Source organism: Ptiloglossa arizonensis, chromosome 7 (assembly GCF_051014685.1).
Source record: "Ptiloglossa arizonensis isolate GNS036 chromosome 7, iyPtiAriz1_principal, whole genome shotgun sequence".
NCBI classification, from domain to species: Eukaryota; Metazoa; Arthropoda; class Insecta; order Hymenoptera; family Colletidae; genus Ptiloglossa; species Ptiloglossa arizonensis.
In genome coordinates, this window is record NC_135054.1 from 24,163,152 (window position 1) to 24,181,849 (window position 18,698).

General features: G+C 47.1%; 2 protein-coding genes across 13 annotated transcripts in view; one reads left to right on the forward strand and one right to left on the reverse strand.

Annotated features, from left to right (window-relative positions):
• Spf45 (splicing factor 45) overlaps positions 1-18,698 on the forward strand; it is a 166,472-nt gene that overhangs the window by 38,911 nt on the left and 108,863 nt on the right. The gene's annotated exons all lie outside the window — the stretch shown is intronic.
• On the reverse strand, positions 9,699-18,465 carry LOC143149163 (uncharacterized). 11 transcript variants are annotated; one of them, XM_076316308.1, is made up of 12 exons: positions 17,872-18,007; positions 17,307-17,504; positions 16,227-16,266; positions 15,837-16,002; positions 15,588-15,742; positions 15,414-15,500; positions 14,974-15,123; positions 14,417-14,599; positions 13,796-13,951; positions 12,281-12,347; positions 11,607-11,690; positions 9,717-11,181 (listed from the first exon to the last, which is right to left on the reverse strand). In XM_076316308.1, exons 3-12 carry the CDS (start codon positions 16,251-16,253, stop codon positions 11,003-11,005), a joined length of 1,254 nt encoding a protein of 417 aa, XP_076172423.1. In that variant the 5' UTR covers positions 16,254-16,266; positions 17,307-17,504; positions 17,872-18,007; the 3' UTR covers positions 9,717-11,002. The 11 variants fall into 11 exon arrangements, with proteins under 11 accessions (XP_076172421.1, XP_076172430.1, XP_076172419.1 ...); XM_076316310.1 differs by having other exon boundaries at positions 17,307-17,491; positions 17,872-17,986; XM_076316309.1 differs by having other exon boundaries at positions 17,307-17,566; positions 17,872-17,966.

Genomic DNA, 18,698 nt, shown 5'->3' on the forward strand with positions numbered 1-18,698 from the left:
CGACGAACACTTGACGGCTAGTGTTCCCTACCTCCGCGCCGTTTCGTCCGTCAAGCACCCTCGAACCCGAGGGCGGATCTTCGCAGGGGCGGAGATTCCGAGTTCACCCCTCGCGCTCGAGCCGCGCGACAGTCCACCCCTCTCGGTGCATCGTGGCACTCCTCGACGAGCTCTCGGCGAATATTTCCACGGACGATTTCCCGCCGGTGGCTGGGACGCCAGTCGAGCGATCCTTTCGGGACCTTGCCTAACTGCCCGCAACTCGGATCGCCTTTTTTGCTATCGTACGGAATGGTAACTCGGACACGATACGACCTCGGTAACTCGAGACTCGACGAGTTCTCGAAAGTCCTTTTTCGAAAATTCCCCGATCGATATCTTCCCTTTCGCCCGCCGCGATCTTCCTTAAAGCCATTTCGATCGTTTCGATGTCTACCCTCTGTACCGTTTCGTTCGAGCTTCTCTCGACGAGTGTACATCGATCGAGTAGATTTCCCATTTTTCAATCGGTCGCATCGGAACGTCCACGATGCGTTATCGATTTAATCCCAATACCGACGTGGTCGTCGATCGAAGGGAAACGATAATTTGTTCAGCTACGCTACAAAGTTACCGGATCTACTTCATCGAAATCGTTCGAATTACTTTCGAGAAACGCTCCCGCGATTGTTTCATCGAGATTGGAATACTCGAGGAAGCGACCCGGTACGAAATACTACTTGTCCGCGATTCGCGAACGAGAAACGGCATTACGGCGACGGTCTACTTGGATTCGAGAGTTCAGCGTAGCGAAAGATCGAATAGAAATTTATTGAAAGGCGAAACGCTCGAGAAAGATCGGGAACCGTAGCGGAGTCCTCGGTCGCTCGAGACGAGGATCGACTGGGAAGATCGCGGGGCGAAGTTTCCACGGGGTGGAGCTTCCGTTCGGCCAATGGGAGCTCGGGACGTCTCGAATCCCACCGGAGAACCGTTTCGGGGGTTGATTTCAACCCTCCCGGCGTACCGACCAATCGGATCGCTCCATCGATCAGAGCTTTTTACACCGAGAACATACTTTACGTCGAGTGTTAATGCGAAAGAGCATTAGCGGTGCTTTTACCGTGTCATTTCGATTTTTTCCCTTGTCCCTCTCCTGTCAATTTTAGCCCACTGTTTCCCTCTCGCTCGCTCTCTCTCTCTCTCTCGCCTTCCAAGCCGAGATCTACGAATACTCGAAACTGGGTTAAAAGCGCCCTCGGACCTCGTCGCGATCCTTGCGCGATTTACGCTACTGGCCGTAAAGTCGAACCATCGATTTCGGTGTACAGGGTGTTCTGCGAGACGACCGATGTTTTCCAACGTCTCGTCCCTCCTTAACTCGTTTTATACTCGGTTTGCTCGATGCCGAACGTTTCGAGATACGTCTACCGTGTTTCTACGTCGATTGCAGCGTTCCTTTCCGTTGCAAACGACTCGAATGTTGTTACACGTTTACAGGAGTGATGTTTTCGGTGTCTCGGAACACACCGTTGCCCAAAGTTGTTCCGTGTAACCGTTTCCGAGACCGCGATCTCGAAACTAGACCGAACAAATCGTACTCGAACGGGAGACGAATCGTGGATTCGGACGAGATCGAGTACAATGGACCTGCAGTTTGTATCAAATCGCGCGCAAAGGATCCCGCATGGAGACGAATAGCCCGTGAACGCACACGCGGACCCAACGAGGTAAATAGCTACACGGACGATCCGAGGAGCACGATTCGGAGGAGGAACAGGTAAGGGACAGGGGTGACGATGGAGCGAGTTTCCGGTTTATTCAGTCCGGCCTTTGTAAACGATCCTTGCTCGGCGAACAAGTCAAAAAGTACGGAAGAGGGCGGACCCGACCCTCGTGACTTTTTCTCGTGAGTTTTCCCCTCTTGAATTTATCACTCGCCGGGAGCGTTTCGCCGTGGAATCGACGAGATCTCGTTTTCTCTGGTTTCGTTTCGTTTCGTTTCCGTGTCCAAGACAACGCGCACCAGGGCTCACCGAGAAAACGGAGAACAGGTTCTCCGTAACTGGATAGCTCCGAGACGCCCGCACGACGATCGAAAACCGATTGGAAACCGAACGAATTTTCAAGGAGAAAACCGTCCAGGGGGGCAGCACTCGATCGTCGAGGGGCCGTAATAATTCGTGGCACGATCCCCTCGACGTTTTCAGTCAGCGAGGAAAGCACGACGATTGCACGCCGAGGCAACGGTCCGTCGGTAAAACAATGAGACGCAGACAAATTGGGTTGCGTGCTCGAAACAAGTTGGCACAGCTATCGCCAAACAGTCGTGGGATCCTGGCAAATGTTGCTCGATTGCCCCGGGAGCTCGAACTTCTCTCCGTGCTTCGTTTTTTTTTTCTCTTCCTTTTTTTTTCCTCTTTCGCCGCCGACGCTTGGAGTTTCCAGGACGAGCGAAGAAGAGTGGAACGACTCGCCCGGAGGAAAAATGACGAGACCGGTCTCGTTGAATTCGATTCTAACCGAGTTAGAACCACCGCGCCGCGGAAACGAGAACCGTTCTTCGAATAAATACTACTCGGGAACCTTTACGATTCGTCGCCACTCGAATCGCGCAATTTTTCTATCTCGAACAACAACGAGGACGTTCGAGGTATTTACGATACGTATTGTTACGGTGGGTAGAGTTCTATCGCCACCGGTACTGCGTTTAATTGCTTTACCAGGTGGCCAGGTAAGATACTGTTCCTTTTCCCTTTCTCTATCTTTCTCTCTCTCTCTGGTTCGTCTATTTACCACCGTTCGTGGTTCACCGCCAAAGATTTCGAGAATAATCTCGAGGCAGACAAACCTCGACGTTGGTAAACTAAATCTGACGTTGTCGATTGAAAACGATCGGATTAGCTGGTGGAAGAGGCGCACGTTTCTTCAAACACTGGATTAACTCGAAGTCCAGCCAATCCGACCTTTTCCGGTTTATCTCGGACGCTATTAACGACGGTACAACTGTTCGCGTTAACTGCTCGGTTCGAGTTAATCGCTCGACCCCGATGTCGTCCCCGAGATTATCGGGATTTTGCGTTCGAATCTGATCCACGAATCGTCCTTACGCTCCTTCGTCTTTCAGGAGTTTAATAGAGCCGTTGATGCAACGAGCGCCAATTATGACAAAACGAAGATAAATCGTTAATTGTGCAATACGAATTAAATAGGTAATACGACTTGACGCGTCTCGCATTAACGTAGAGATATACACTTTGTCGACAATTTCATCGCAATTTAATGCAAACTTTGATACACATTGTACGCTAGGCTTTCGAACGAAGACCAAAATCGCTACCCCGCTTTCTAGCGAACTGTCCATTGCGACTTGAAAGCGAGTCGTTGCAATTCGATCCGAATGGGTTCGTTCAAGGTCACTTACGAGCAGTTAATTCCTTTTACTCGAATTTTTGACCAAGGTACGAGTAACAGGGTTCTCGATAGGGGGATAGCTACCACCGTGATTCGTCCAGGGCACACGAGCAACGGTACTCGACAATTTTTACAGTCCTCGGTGTTACAGCCACTCGACTCACCACTCGAGGGTGACCAGTCTCGATAGCTCGAGTCTAGTGGCACTCGAGCTTATTGAAAATTCTGATTCGCACGCATAGTAAACGCGCCGAGACCCATCCATCCCATTCACGACGCAGGGCCCGACTCCTAGGGCCCGGAGGACACGAAATTTTCGAGCAAATCTTGCGCCGGCACGTACTGGCAATAAATACCTACGGACTGCCCAGGAGCCTCAGGTGTTTCACCGACAGGTACCGATATTGTAATGGTAATGGGGGATAGGCGAAATAACTCGTAAATGGATAAACCTCCATTCATAGCGGCACGTTTCAGCCTCGACACCTGAATATTCCGAACCGAACCGAACTATCGAATGGTCGTTCGAGTGCGCGCAAGTGTCTTCGTGACACTCGAATCGTTTCGTTTTTCTACGAGAGTCGTTGTTCGTCCAACGAATTCTTCTTCCCTTTCGAACAACCGATAATTCCAAACTCGTTTAGAATTTATTGGATTATTCGATTACGCGATCGAACGTCGAGGAGATCGGTAATCAACACCTGAATATTTTAAACGTTATCGCGGCAATTGCTACTAATCCCTAAGAACGTTGATCGAGAAAGAAGTAACGTTCGTTGTCACGAGTGCTAAATTAAATTTCTTATCTAACGCGTCTCGCTGGAAACGTTGTATTTTTCGTGCTACAGTTCGATGATAACGTTACCCCGCTCGAGGGCGAATTGTTTAACTCGAAACGACGAAAAATTCAAGCGTCGATCGGCGACACGGAGCATCGTGCACGATTAGACGATTTCGATTGAATCGAACGGCTGGTCGGAACGCGTTTAACTTTGAGAAAAATGAAACGTTCCACCGTAGGAAGATTAGATCGACGAGCCTCGTTCCGATTCGCTCGGGAACTTGTACGTACACGATTCGAGCGATTTCACCATCGGCGGTTTCGGTTCGAGTTCGCAGGTAGGAACACGGCGTTTACGATTAATCCGAAATTTATGGTGGAAACCAACAGGTGTTGGCACTTGGGGCCTTTCGGTTATCGCGTGTGTCCGGCACCGTGTAACAAGGCGTACCACTCTATACCGAAGGATTCGCCTAACCGATATGCGTGACTGGCTCTTAAACGTTCGCTTCCGGTTTCCGGTGCTATCCACCTAATCAGATATGCTAATCGTTGCCGCGTTCACGGTATCGGTGATTTTTCTCCGGTGGCCGATTTTACGCGATCGATACATCGAAATCGCGGCGAGACCTCCATAGTTGCGCGTAAACCGAACGAGGAGTGCAAGTATCGAGGCAACCGGTCCGATAACGAGGAATTTCCACTTGCAGGTCGTGGAGAAGCCCCACGAGTCCTAACAATTATCTATTTCTTTTTTTTTTCGCTCGTATATCTTACTTTTACAGGTCAGCGTTTTGATTCCTAAACAAAATTGAAAGCAATTTACTCGTTTCGATTAAGGTCGGTGAAAATGGCTCGCGCGATTCGATTCGAGAGATTTCGTCCCCGATAAAGAGGAAAAATCGTTCCGATCTTGTTGCCAGATTCAGCCGACACGCGACCTACATCTCCGGATCGTCGCCGTTCGATGCAGGTCGATCGATACGACCGCGCGACAATCGCGCCACTGTTTTCGTTATTTCGTTTTTTTTTTTTTTCCACCGTCCGTCGCGTCTCGTGTGATTAACGATTAGATACACGTGATAATGCGAAACGAAGAAAGACAGGATCAATATTTATTCGCTCGTGTAACGAACCGAGATCCGTTATTAAAATGAACGAAAATTCGTATTTATCGCGAAGAGACCCTCTCGACGACGAATTTAATTTCGATTCTCAGTGAACGAGGGACGACCGGTCGAAAAGAAATTTGACTTCTTACCTCGCTCCGGTGATCGAAAGCTTGTTCGACGTCGATCGAAGACTCGAAAATTCGAAGGTACCTACTCGAGGCTGAGAAAAGCGATTCGAGAGAGCTCGACAAAGTCCTCGAGCGATCCGAGCTCGTACAACTTGAATACTTCCCGCGACCTTAGCGTTTCGAACGCGAGGGTACGAAAACGATTGTACGAAATGTTCGAAAACGTGAATGGAAGTTCTTTGGTAGCCTCTGCCTCGAATAACTTCTTAAATGTTTCTTAAACGACGCCGGTGGCTGGTCTTTAACGAGCCGTGCAGAGTTTGGGTCACGTTTGGCCCCGTGGCTTCTACGAGCGGCGAAGAAGGCCCTTCACGAGAAAGCTTTCCCGAAAGAGGCTTCTCCGAAGCCCACCCGTCGAGCCACCTACTACCAGACGTACTACGTTCATTCATGACTCCGAGATCCGCTGCTCCATTGTGCGCCAGTTCATGAATGAACGTAAAACTCCATTTTTCTACCGCCATGTTCCCCCCACCCCCTCTCTCTCTCTCTCTCTCTCGTTTCTTCTGCTCTAGCGTAGCCATCGGTGCGAAGTGATTCGTGTAGGGATCGAAAAATTTGTTTTCGAGGGTTTTCGGAGCCTACCGCCCCCAGCGAGACACCCAGAATTTTATACGAGGGACGTTTGGAACGATTAATACACTTTCACTGCTTCGGAGATTTATGTAGGTACAGTGGACACTAAATGTTCGCGCAAAGATCAAACTGGTGAAAATTGTACCAGTTTCTGATCGATCGATTTAAAACTACAGAACTTGCATTCGTGGGTATTTAACCCTTTCGGACCCGAGACTCGATCGATAACGTTGATCGCGTTCGCAAGAGAGTTAGTTTCGAAGGTGGTGCTCGGAATTGAAAAAATTCGAGCCTCGACGAATCGAATCGTTCGGGAATACTCTTACCTGTAATCTTCCTCCACGTAGTCTGGCGGAAACACATGCCAGGACGCGTCGTAGCACTCGTCGTATCCGTTCGCCATTTTCCAAGTTCCTTCTTCCAGGTTCTTTCTTCCAGGCTGGTTCTCTCCGCTCTGCGAGATCCAAAGTACGCGAGAAGGTGCTACCTCCGATCTAGGCTCTCGATCAAATGCGAAAACGACTGATCTTTGGCGACGAGTTCATTCGAAACGATTTTCCCTCGTCCGCGATTCCAATTCGATTCCCTTCTCGGCGTGGAAATTGGGCGCTGGGGATTTCTCGCGAAACTATCTATCGTTCTCTTGAACGGGATCGGTTTCGTCGTTTTTCTCTTCTCAACTTTCGAAGCGATACGCAGAAACGTTATTCGGAATTAAGACGGAAGTTTCTCGCATGTCCGGTCTCGACGCACCAAAAAACGAAAGTTGTTTTTTTCGAGGACGCGCGACACAGAAGGCACAATCGAGGTCGACGAAGAGCGCAGGATTTTCGGTTCGTCCAATCCGTAATAGGTGTTCTCACTTACTGAGAACTATACGAGGATATATCGATCACCTATATATTGTATCAAAAATATGGCTACCAGATAGGAGCTCCGGCAACGTTATCGGTTTGATAACACCCTATATAGATTAGTTTGACTACTGTAACGTCAGACGGTCCCAAATGATATCGGGGTTTCCAAAGGTTCGATATACCGCGCAAGAAGAGACTTTATAACAAAGCGATTTTCGTCGAGATCCGATAACGCGATTCGTTGAAATCACTGCCGAGAAATGCTCGAAATTGCAACGTACAGGTGCCGGTGGGTTTCGCTCGACGACCGTAACGATAACGTAAAAATAAGAAATTTCCAACGAACGGATTGTGTACAAATTGGAAGGGAATTTGCGATTCGTCGAGGTTGATTTTTCGTCCGTTCGATTTTGCGACGAATTGAATTCCGTCGATCGCAGGAATCGAAACTGGGACAGCTTTTGCGACTGCGAACGATCGAGGAAAAAAAATTCGTGTGAAATTAAAAGATATAAATATAAGAACAAAGACAGATATAATAGATCGCCGTATCTTTCACATGTGACGATTTCACGATATCTCGGACCAATGGCGGTGATCTATGTTTCTATGCTAGCCTGACACAGCGAGATCCCGATAGATACGCACGTGTATCTACAATGTTTACTATCACTGTTATTACCGTTTCGTAACTTCGATTCTGCCGCAAATCTTTTACAGGGTTGTCATTCGAAAAGATTACTCCGACGATTAAGTGATCAACTGAAATTCTCTTCCATCCAAGGGTCCATTTACCATCGAAAATTTATACACTGTTTCAACTCTTCGACGCGAACGAACGCTCGGTTGCTACCCACCCTCGTACGGACAGACAGGATCGATATCTCGGTCGCTATCGATTCCATCGAAAATTTCGATCCAATGAGAAAGTTTCAAAATTTTATTTACAACTTTTTCCTGTTCACGGTTTTGCCGTAACAGTAACGATAAGCACAGGTTTACGGTTGATGCTTCTTCGCGACTCCCACTCTTCGAGACGAGAATTCCAGTTTACAGTTACTTCGGTTACAGAGAGAACTGCCTTTTATTTGTATACGCGATGGAAATTTTACGTTATCGTCAACACGGTAAAACGTCTCGGGCGAATTGGATATGCCCTGGAAATTGTCACTTGCACGTGCTCATCGATCGTTGAACATTCATTGCCGAACGTTGCTACCCCGCGTACCTGCAGGGTGCAAAAGAGTTCGCGGCAGATAACCAACTAATTGTTGCTACTCGATGATCGGTTGTACCTTACAATTTGTTAATGACAAGAGACCCTCGAGGTGAAGTATCCAGGCTTAGCTGACAAGTGCTACCGAACAGAGTTTGCTACGAGTGCACTGATAAAGCGAAACATTTCCTTCCGTATCAATATTTATATATGCAACCATCCCCGATAAGCGGACGTTGGTTTTGCAGGCTAACTGCACGTACGTACACGTATGGTTATTCGTAAATATGAAATTTAAAAGAGCGTAGGTGTTATCTCGAACAAGTAAACCGGCAACGATCGAAAGGGAGCATCGTCCTTTGTTGAAACGACGAGAGTCTGCGTCTGCGCCAAATATTTTGGCCGCTCGAGGTCGTTTCACCGACTACTTGCAAGAAACGATCGGCACGGTGCAATTTTCCTCTGCTTCGAAACACCAATGAAGCCTATTAGTCTTTAGGCGAACGACGAAGCGGATACGAAGAGAGTACAGTTACAAGGTATAGTTAAATTTGTTCATCGACAGTCTTGGACGGGTGTTGTAGAAACGAGAAACGTTGGACGACTCCAAAGTTAGTAATAATAATCTTGGAATGAAAATTGGCCCTATTTATCCAAGTACCTGCCCTTTGAATATTAACGTTACCCATATATTGAGAAATAACCTACGATCGATCAAGAAAATGAAAAATTGGTAACAAGTAGGGTTGTTTTGGTTGTTCTCCCAATGAGAACAGTGTGGAACAATAGGTGGCAGCAGCAGTGACGTTTTCTAGTCGCAGAGCCTACAATTAGTTCCGAAACGCCTCAAGTGCAACGAATAAAAACACACGAGAATTAAATTTTCGAATGTGTTCTCCGATCTTAGAAAATATTGGTATCGAGAACTGTTCCTCGTAAACCGGTACAATTAAGTAAACGTAAATATAGGATTTCCCGAGAATCGAGAACCGAATTAGACAGTTATTACAAAGGGAGATAAGACGCTTTAAAAATACATTGAGTGCTGCAATCGTTAAACGATAAAATGTATTTTAAAACTTCGCTCGTAAAGAATTTCAAGTAAACGGTCGTCTTTTCAAGTGGCATTCTTTTCGTACAGAATTGAACGTTGTATCGATTTCAACGAGCAATTTTTTCGCTCAGGTTTCTTCGCTTAATCGTGTATCTAGCGAATACTATGGGGAGCGTTACGACAGATTTCTTTCTTTTTAAACGGTAACTCCCAAGCATCGATAAAAAGATCGTGGCACGAGCTTTCTTCCGTAGAGTTTCTAGGACAGTGTAACGCACTTATCTGTCCATCAAGCACATGCACGGCATATGGCCCGTAATCTCTACTTATCGTAATTCACGATAAGGGTTATTTTTTTTCGCAAGAATGAACGCGCCGTATCGATATTATTAATATCGCGCACAATAAAACGACACGTTGATCGTTACATTGTTGCGGGTACTGGGAATGAAAAAAAAAAATTCTTCTCCATCGAGAAACTGATCGAAGAAAAGTTCAATGTAAACGGTTGAATCGTTCGTTGTTCTTGGAATCGCGATACACGGTGTCGCGAACCACGAATCCCGGAAAAATATCTTAATAAATTGAATTCAATTGGAAATCAATTCGAAGGTTACCCGTCGTCTATCGATCGTGTAATCGCGGTATACCCGGTATGGCGTCCGTCGACAGTTTGGAACGCGAGAGACGTTAGATTAAATAATTTATTGGTGAAAAAATTAATTGTACATCTGTAGCGATAACCATACAAGTTGGCCTCGCGCGACGAGATAACCGTACGTTCGCGAAGCGCGAGATACAATAAATTTACAAATTTCCATTCCTTTCGTACACTCGCATTCGTATATCCGTGAATTTTCGCGCCTCGAAGGATTAAACCGAACGAAGAAACAATTAAGAGGGCGATGGACAAAACGGTACGGCGAAGAAACGAGAAATAATATTTTCCAATGATCCGCGTGTGCGATCGAACGATTAGGGAACACACCACGGCCGTAGCTATCGTAAACGTGTACACAATACGTCGCAAACGATCGTGTGTCGCGATCGAAAGGGGATAATAGCTTTCACGAGCGTATTACGCATCGATGCGGGCGAGTAATTGGTAATTCTTATTGTACGGAACATCGATGAATCTCGAATGACTTTGCTCGGCAAAGTAACGAAGAAATGTACGTTAAGTTTTCGACAAAAAATAACACAGTACGGAAACGTAAATCGTTCGAACTCTTTCTTGTTAAAGTAGCGCCGAAGAGTGCGGTGCGATAAACGCGAGTTAACGTTGCTTCGCGTGGATAAAAAATTCGTTGAATCGACGATCCGAAGATTTTCACTTTCACTCCGTCACTGTGCAAATTTATCGGTAAGACGAATTACAACGAGAAATATCGAGGATGGACAGGCAGATTGAATCGAATTTGAAACTCGGTGCGGTTTTCGGCTCGCACGGGCTCGAACGACGAGAAATTTCCACAGGGTTGGCCAGGTTTTGGCAATCAAATATCCCTCCGTGAACGATTCGTTTATAAGTCGCGGTCGATAACGGTCGATAACGCAGTGGTATCTCCGGAAGCACAGACGCTTGAACGGTAATCGCGGAACGTTCGATCTTGACCGCGCGATTAGAACGCTTCAACCTTACCGATAACATTGTTCCTCGTGCGCGGTACGTCTGCTCTCTCCCGAAAATCCCTCGTTTCGTAAGATAGGACTCGCGATCGAGAGAACTCGTTCCACGCACCGCGCACCGAGGAACGTGGACCCTGCACCGAGCCAGACCTAACCCCTGGCTCTTCTCGTTTGTTTAAATCGAGAACCCCGTCGTCTATTTAGCGTCCCTTCGACCGAGTTTCTTCCGCGGACTGGTCTTCTTCTCTTGAGCGGTTGACGCGTGTTCCTTCGCGTTGGAACCACGCCGATGGGACGGAGCGTTGCTGGATTTGCGATTGGACGGCTTGTGCTCGGCGACCACTCCGTTGGTGACTTCCGGTGTTGGAGTCGGTGCTTGAAATCCGGTATACGTTGATTAGTATTCGTATCGGACCGTTACATACGGGTAATTGATCAATTTTCTCGTATCTATCGATCACCCTCTACCCCGTTAAAACCTCGCGTTTGTCCCTCGATAAAACACATCGAATCGTTCCCACCACTGTTCCCTATGGATTACGAAAATCGGACCAAAGATCTTTCTATCTCTCGTTGTATCTTCGCGACGGATCGGCGAGCTTGTACAAAGTATAGAGAAATTTTAGAAAAATAGAGCTCACGATTGACCTCCGTCGAAGATACAACGACGAATATAGGAATATTTGTATTCTCATGGCCGGACGAATAAATGCAAACCAATGGCGGAGACGAACGGAACAATTATACGGTCGCGTTGTTCGTCGCGGAGGGTATTCGATGTAATTCGTTAATTGAAATACCTGCGGGTATGGGCGCCGAAGAGGCGTGTACTTCTCCGTTGATAAAATCGTTCGTTATGCGGCTCGTTGTTTGCAGCTTGGACTCTACAAAGATAAAAACGTCTCCTGTCATTTCGGAACGGTTTCGCGTGGCACGATTTAACGTTTCTCCCCGCTTACGAATGCTCGCATCGATTTTCGTACTTTGCACTCAACTTGTGTAAACTCGATTTCACGGATCTCGTTGTACGAGTAAATTCCGGCGATCGCAGCTACGATCTCTTCTCTGAACGAAGACAGAGAGACGTATCGTTGGTAGAAACGATCGGTCACGGTTTTCGTTACCTCTAAACTCCTCGTGATTCTATTTGCTCAACGATACTGTGCAGTTTCTTTGCATCGATTTCCCTTTAATATGTATTGGGACAAGGCCGGCAAGAAGTAAACAGTCCACGAAACTTTTTATGTTTTCTCTCGGAAATCTTCTTTATTCTAATATTCGTTATCCTAATATCGTTTCTCAGGTGTCGGACCATTGGTCGTGTCTCATCGGCCGAAAGAGGGGTACTCCGCTGGAACCTTCCGATCAATGGGAACAGAATGTTCCAGGGAATCGCTCGAACAGCCGATGGACGAGTAAAATGGCGTATCGTCCTCCTCATCGTATTCCTTCGCCGACGAGTAGACGGACTCACCCGAACTGTCCACGCGCGGCGTGATGGCTGCGGTCTCCTCGGTTTGCTTCTCGCTCGTATTCTGCAACTTATACAAACAACATCGATACACAATCGATCGACCGATCGCTGTATTTTTCTTTCGTTAGATTCGAAACGTAGAATTTAAACTCGCGGAGCTACCCTACTCCGATACCTTGCAACGATCACTCTCTAGCCACCGATAAGTCGAGAACCGTTGCTGCACCAATATTGCAACAACCGAGCAATTTCTCTAATTTCGTTCACCCTGCGAAAAACAAACGTCGAGAAAGGACGCGAAAGCTCGGACACAACGCTTTCCGATAAACATTAACGCGGACTTACACGCGTTCCTTATCGCCTCTAATTGTTTTCTCGTAACGTATCGGTGGAACTGGCCGAGGGAATCGGGTGTCACTATTTCGTGACGCGTCACTGCTGTCTCGCGTCGCGATTCTTTTTCTCTCGCTTGTCTTTTCTTTTTCTTTTTTTTAATTTCGCGGCAGAGATTCAACATCGCTCGGACGCAGTCTGTTTGTTAATTCCAACGGTGTAACGAGGCGATTAAAACGAACTTATCGTCCCCGGTGAACTTTGACCGGCGTTCGGAACGCGTTGCTCAAAAGTCCACGAGTTCTCTCCGACGGAATTTTTAAACTCGATGCGAGTTACTCGGAACGTTACCGTTCAATTTTCAACTCTTTCGATATTCGGATCGGTATCCGGCCGTACGTACACGTTTTCCATCGAAAATTCATCATCGAGTGATTCTTGCATCGCAAACGATCGATGTTGATCGTCCGCCCGGAAAGAGTGCGATAAATTAAGAATTTATAAATAAATTCGAATCAATACAGATAACGATTTACTCATCACGTATTTATTTCGTTTCTAATTTCATACATTTTACTTCGTAACTATTAAAAGCGTGACTAACAATTATTTCTACTCTGCGAAGTTCCCTTTTGCAAAACTATTTCTCCCTTTTTTTTACAAATACGAACATCATTATTTTACAACGATTACAATTGGGAAATTGTAAGTACTGTATTGATATCGCATTGATTAGGGAAAAGATCGTAACTCCGTGCAGCGAGCTGTTTCCGAAGTCTCGATAATTTCCTTTATACTTGTAACGTTTACCCAAGCTACGGTTAGCTCGCTTCGACCGTTTAACCCTTCGCGTTCCGTGCAATCTTTCCGATTCGAGAACATTTCGTTAACGGCTCGCAATAAAATGCAAAAATAGATCGAATATCGAAATAAGAGAGTTGCGCACCGAACGAGTTTCTCGATTTATTTTTACGTTCGGCTCGTAAGATTCGATCGAGGTTTCTCGAAGCAAAAAAAAAAGAGGTTCGAGCGCAAAGGGTTGATTCGTCTTACGGTTCCTTATGGGTGCACCGATTGCCACACGATCCAGCCGCACACCATCGGAGTTCACTTCATAGACGACACGTTCAACACGAAATACGTATAATGGAGAAACAAAGCAGCTGCGAATATTGCCTTTACCTTATCGAGAGGAAGTGCCGTGGGCTTCGAAACGCTATCTTCCAGAATCTCTTCGCCCTCTTTCTGAGTGATGTCCGTCACTTCGGACATAGACACGTTCTTGTCCACCTCGTTCTCGCTGCTCGCTGTGCTCGATTCCGTGCTACAGTCGGCGGGCTGAAAGGTTATCGAACGTCTATCGATTAGAATTTCAAACCTTCGATTCCCTCGAGACGACAAGCTCCGCGCGAACAAAGGAAAACTACTCCCGGTTAAATTCCTCTGGATAAACTTACGGAGGAGATGTGACGTCTATTTCCTCCACGATCGATTTCAAAGACCGTGTCTTGGAGAAAAATGGGCGGAGAGTCTATCCGAGAACGAGGTCATCGGGCGAAATGAAATATTAACCTTCGACGCGCAAAAAGTCGAAATGCGTACGTCAACGCGACTCGTCGCGCAGATTAAAATTTCATTGACCAACGAGTGACGCGGTGTCGGTGCGTCAATAAAAATTACAGTTCCGGCCAAATGAATCATTCTCGATACATTCCGGAGTTACGACCGGACGACGGTAAATAATTCGATTCGATAATCGTGGACCGGTATTCTCGGTTATTGATTCTTTGTGTTCTCGCTTACGTTGAAATCGGCATCGTCCGCGCTATCGAGCAACGCGAGTCGGTCGATCTTCGATTGGAGGGTTTCGTTGTCCGATTCGTCGGTGCTCTCGTCGGAGCTCATCTGACAGAATTTCCGTTTCGCTTCCGTGTGCATGGGACTTCCGGCGGACTCCGTGGTCGATCTTTCGTCCGGTGTTGCTGCCTGCAATTCGAGCGAAAATATTATCGCGACGGTAGCAACGATCGATCCGTTCGATTTTCTAGCTACTATCACAGAGACGCACGAGTAATCACAGATTTATAAATTTCAACACGTACGAACAAATACACAACTCGTGGAACAATTTACGTAATCGTTTCTACACGCAATAGAACTACTTGGCACGTTTACTCGATCAGGAGCGATACGCTGACACATCGGTGTCGACGTTACGTTTAACACGGAATCAAAGAAGGTGATCGTTGAACGTTACAAAGGACGAAATTTTTCGACGACGTGTAAACTCGCAACGTTTTCACGCTCGTCGACGATACCTCGACTCACCGATGACTCTTTCGCGCGACTGTTGTACTCACCGGTTCGAGGTCCATGCCGGTTATGCGAATTTTCGTGGGCGGAGGCGACGGTGACGACTTAGACGTGTCCAAGCAAAACAGTGTCGACATTGTCAATCCGATGGATCTGATCAGGGCTTTCTTGGCCTCGATCATCGTCAATCTCTTGTCCTACATCCATCACCGAGACTATTATCGTGCTAAGTTCAATTAACTGTCTAAGGATCGACCGAATTGGAGAGAAGAAGGGATTACGTCGTTACTTCCAAAACGCTACTAATTGGTGGATTTCATTTTGGACGCTACCGACCGATACCATTACTTTGCATTCGCAAACAACAACCAGAGGATATTTCGCGAATCTCGTGCTCGAGTTTCGCCAAAACTACACAATTTACGGGGTAAACGTGCGAAATTGTACTTACGAAAATCTATACGTGGATAAACATTCATCGATTTACCTTGTGACCCATTTTGCGCCTCGCCGATTTTATCGCCTTCACGTTCAACGCTCTCAACCGTCTCCTATACTTTTGAACGAATTTTACCTGCAAGTGGATTTCAAGGACCATAAGATTTGTTACTCGTGTCGTTTTTCGTAATTAGCGGCAAACGATACGCAAGAAACGTTGTACCATTCCGCTCGGTTGTATCCGTGGATAACCCAGAACGAAGGCACCCATGTTCAATCCGTCTCTGATGATGCGCAAGATGATCAATCCCGGCAGGAAGAGAATCCAAGGGAGAGGCCTCACCAACTCGATTTTTCCGAACACTTTTCCATTCTCTTCTGCATCGACGAACAAAGAAACAGCAAATCATGGTTCAAACGTTGAAACAGTGTCAAAGACGCTTCTTTCGTTCGTAAACTTTTGCCAACGTACCGGCACTGATCTCCTGAGTTGGTAGACTCCATTGCGCGGACTTCTCGACGATCCACAAGAACGAATCGAAGATCTTGAACAACGTCTGCCCCAAAGAAGTTTGCAACGCCGTGTTGACGACCGATTTTGCCCATCTCGTTACACCTTCCGGTGATTTGGGTGACGCCTGATCGATTAAGAATAGAGAAATATATTTCTTCGATCGCGTCGATCTTTCTCTCGTTCATCAGCGTCCATCCACCAATTTTGCCCACCGTTAAATCTCGCGCACGGTTACAAAATTATAACGCGCGGTACATCGCTCGTAAACAAATATAAAAAATGAACCAATTGAGAATCCGGTGGGCAAACTCGGTGGTTCGACTCTGTTTATTTGGTTTCGAAACTCACTTCGCTCGGAGATCCTTCGTTCTCCATGTTTAAGGTCGATCTGGAAATAAAGGCAAAGCTCCGTGTAAACAAACGTACAAGGTAAGCCTCGTGATCCTTGGGAGCTGAAATTCGAAGAAAATTGATCTCGAGGTTTTCCAAACCGGAAGAATACGCGTTCGGTCACTCGTAGCTACAATCCCACCGGCAAGATATTGTTCGCGACACGAACCTACAAGGTTTTCGATCTCCCGAAGTACAGTTCGTTGACGGGTTCACGTGAATAAAATCCCTCGCCACCGAGCCGCAACGAGTCGGCAATAAACGAACAATAAGACACAGGGCGGTGATAATCCGCTATCGAGAAGGCATGACCTCGTCCTATCGCTACGAACGCAGAAACTCCCATGACGGAGCGGTACCCGCTACTGCAACGCTTAATGGACAAATAAAAAGAAAACCGGAGGATATTGTTCACACCTCGCGTACGATCCGTAAACTTCTGTACACTCGAGAAACGTTCGTCTCCGTACTCGAGACGACGTGACACACGACACGGGATATGGCACAATTCGCGGATAATCGTCGCGACGATTCTCTGGTCACCGATCGAGCGATATTTCCTGCGGAATAATCCGAAATACCCGAACGAGTCGACACCGCGACGTTACCATCGAATCGTTAGGAAAATTACAAGCGCGCGAACAATCGTCCCGGTAACGATTGCTCCTCCCCGCCTATCAGAGATCGCGTTTAATTTTCCATTGAAAACCGCGTCTACCCGGTTACTGGTTCGCATCGAGGTTTATCTACCAGTGTCCAGCGAACGATTCTCCTTTAATTTCGTGTTCCGAGATACCCGACGGAGAAACTTCTCTCCGTGGACCGTTAACGCGCCGGGTACGAACGAACGCAGTATGAAAACGTAGCGCGAATAATTTTCGCTATCGGGGAAGGCGTGACCCGGTGTTATCCGCAGAGGCGCAAGAAACACTCGTAACCGAGTGTCGCGAAATAAAAATTGTATTACTCGGCGCGTCGAAACGGAAACAGAGGACGATATTAAAAATTAGAAGAAGAAAAAAAAAAAAAGAGACTCACCGAAGTAGGTATTATTGGTCGCTCGATTACGGTGTTGACATACACGCTACTCGGAACGGACTACGCTCGAGAAAGCCTCGCAGGTGCTCGTTTTTCTGTTGTTTAGGTCGACGAGGACGAACGATGCCTCGATCGAAACGAACCGCTTACGTTCGAACCGTTCTCTTCGAAACTTTTACTCGAAACTTTCCGGTACAACTACGATTCATTTAAGTGGAGAATTTACACCGAACGGGGGATACCTTCCGGAGCTTACGAATCTGTTTTAAAGTTTAGAAACGAGGATAGTTTTTCTATAATCCAATCGCCGAAGATTTCGTGAGACGAGCGTCTTTAGCGACGATCCGGTCTTATCGAAGATGAACTCGCGTAACGAAAGATTAACTTACTAATCCGATTCGAAAGTTCCACGAAACGGTACCTTCCTGTAACTTACAGCCTCGTTTTTAAACCGAGTTGAAGAAAGTCAATTCCTTTGTTGTTTCCTCGCGGAGCATCCCCCAGATCGTTGCGAAACGTTGAGAAAAAATAAATGGAATATTTACTCTGGACGAATCCTACTTACAAAATCGATTCGGTCGCACCGCGGATATCGTTCCGGTCGAAGTTAGCTCGCGCAAAGCCTAAGACGATCGAAGCTCCGTCCAACCGCGTCTCGCGAAGCCGTACGAACCCCGGCGGTCGTCCAAACACGATCGACGAATAACTGGTATCGACTGGCACACGCATCCCGAGGAGCGTCGAGAAAACCACAGATCGGGATCGTAAAAATCGCGTTACATAACCGACTCGGAATATAACGTTACTCGGGTACGCAGAACCGAACGCTATTCTTGCGGAGTACCCTGGATAAATAGACCACCGAGACCGTGTTTCGAACGAACGGTGAAGCATCGAAGTCCTAGGATCCGTTTATCGACTTAGAAGAGTTTTTTGTCCCGCGTGGTGTATAATCTTACCTGGTTCAGGGACAAGGGGCTACCAATTGCTGGCTACCGGCACCAGTTCCTATCGCGATACTTCCTCTTCGGTCGCTCCGGGTCCTCGAGGTCCTCGAAGGGCAATCGTCCCCGAACGGGCGCGTAACAGAGGTCTCGACCGGTGGTCGCTGGAACGACTGACAGAGACGCGACGATCAGCGAACTTTTGCCCGATCCCGTATCTCTGTGGTTTCTTCGCGATCGTGCACGTTCATGGCCACCGAGCGACGCCGCGGGATCGAGCTCTACTCTCGAGACGCCGCGAGTGGTCAACGCTCGTCCCGAATGTTTACACGGTGACACGTTCGACGGCCATCGAATAATTTCTCCGTTCCGCTACGATGCAATTGTAATTGGATACGGTTCTCGAACCGTTGAATCGAATACGAGACGCTTATCTGAATGTACACAA

Coding starts and splice junctions, on each gene's coding strand:
- LOC143149163 (XM_076316304.1), bottom strand. CDS start 18,200: ATGCTTCACCGTTCGTTCGAAACACGGTCTCGGTGGTCTATTTATCCA. Junction 16,267..17,871: donor GGTGCGACCGAATCGATTTT/GTAAGTAGGATT, acceptor CTTTATTTCCAG/ATCGACCTTAAACATGGAGA. Junction 15,501..15,587: donor GGATACAACCGAGCGGAATG/GTACAACGTTTC, acceptor ATCCACTTGCAG/GTAAAATTCGTTCAAAAGTA.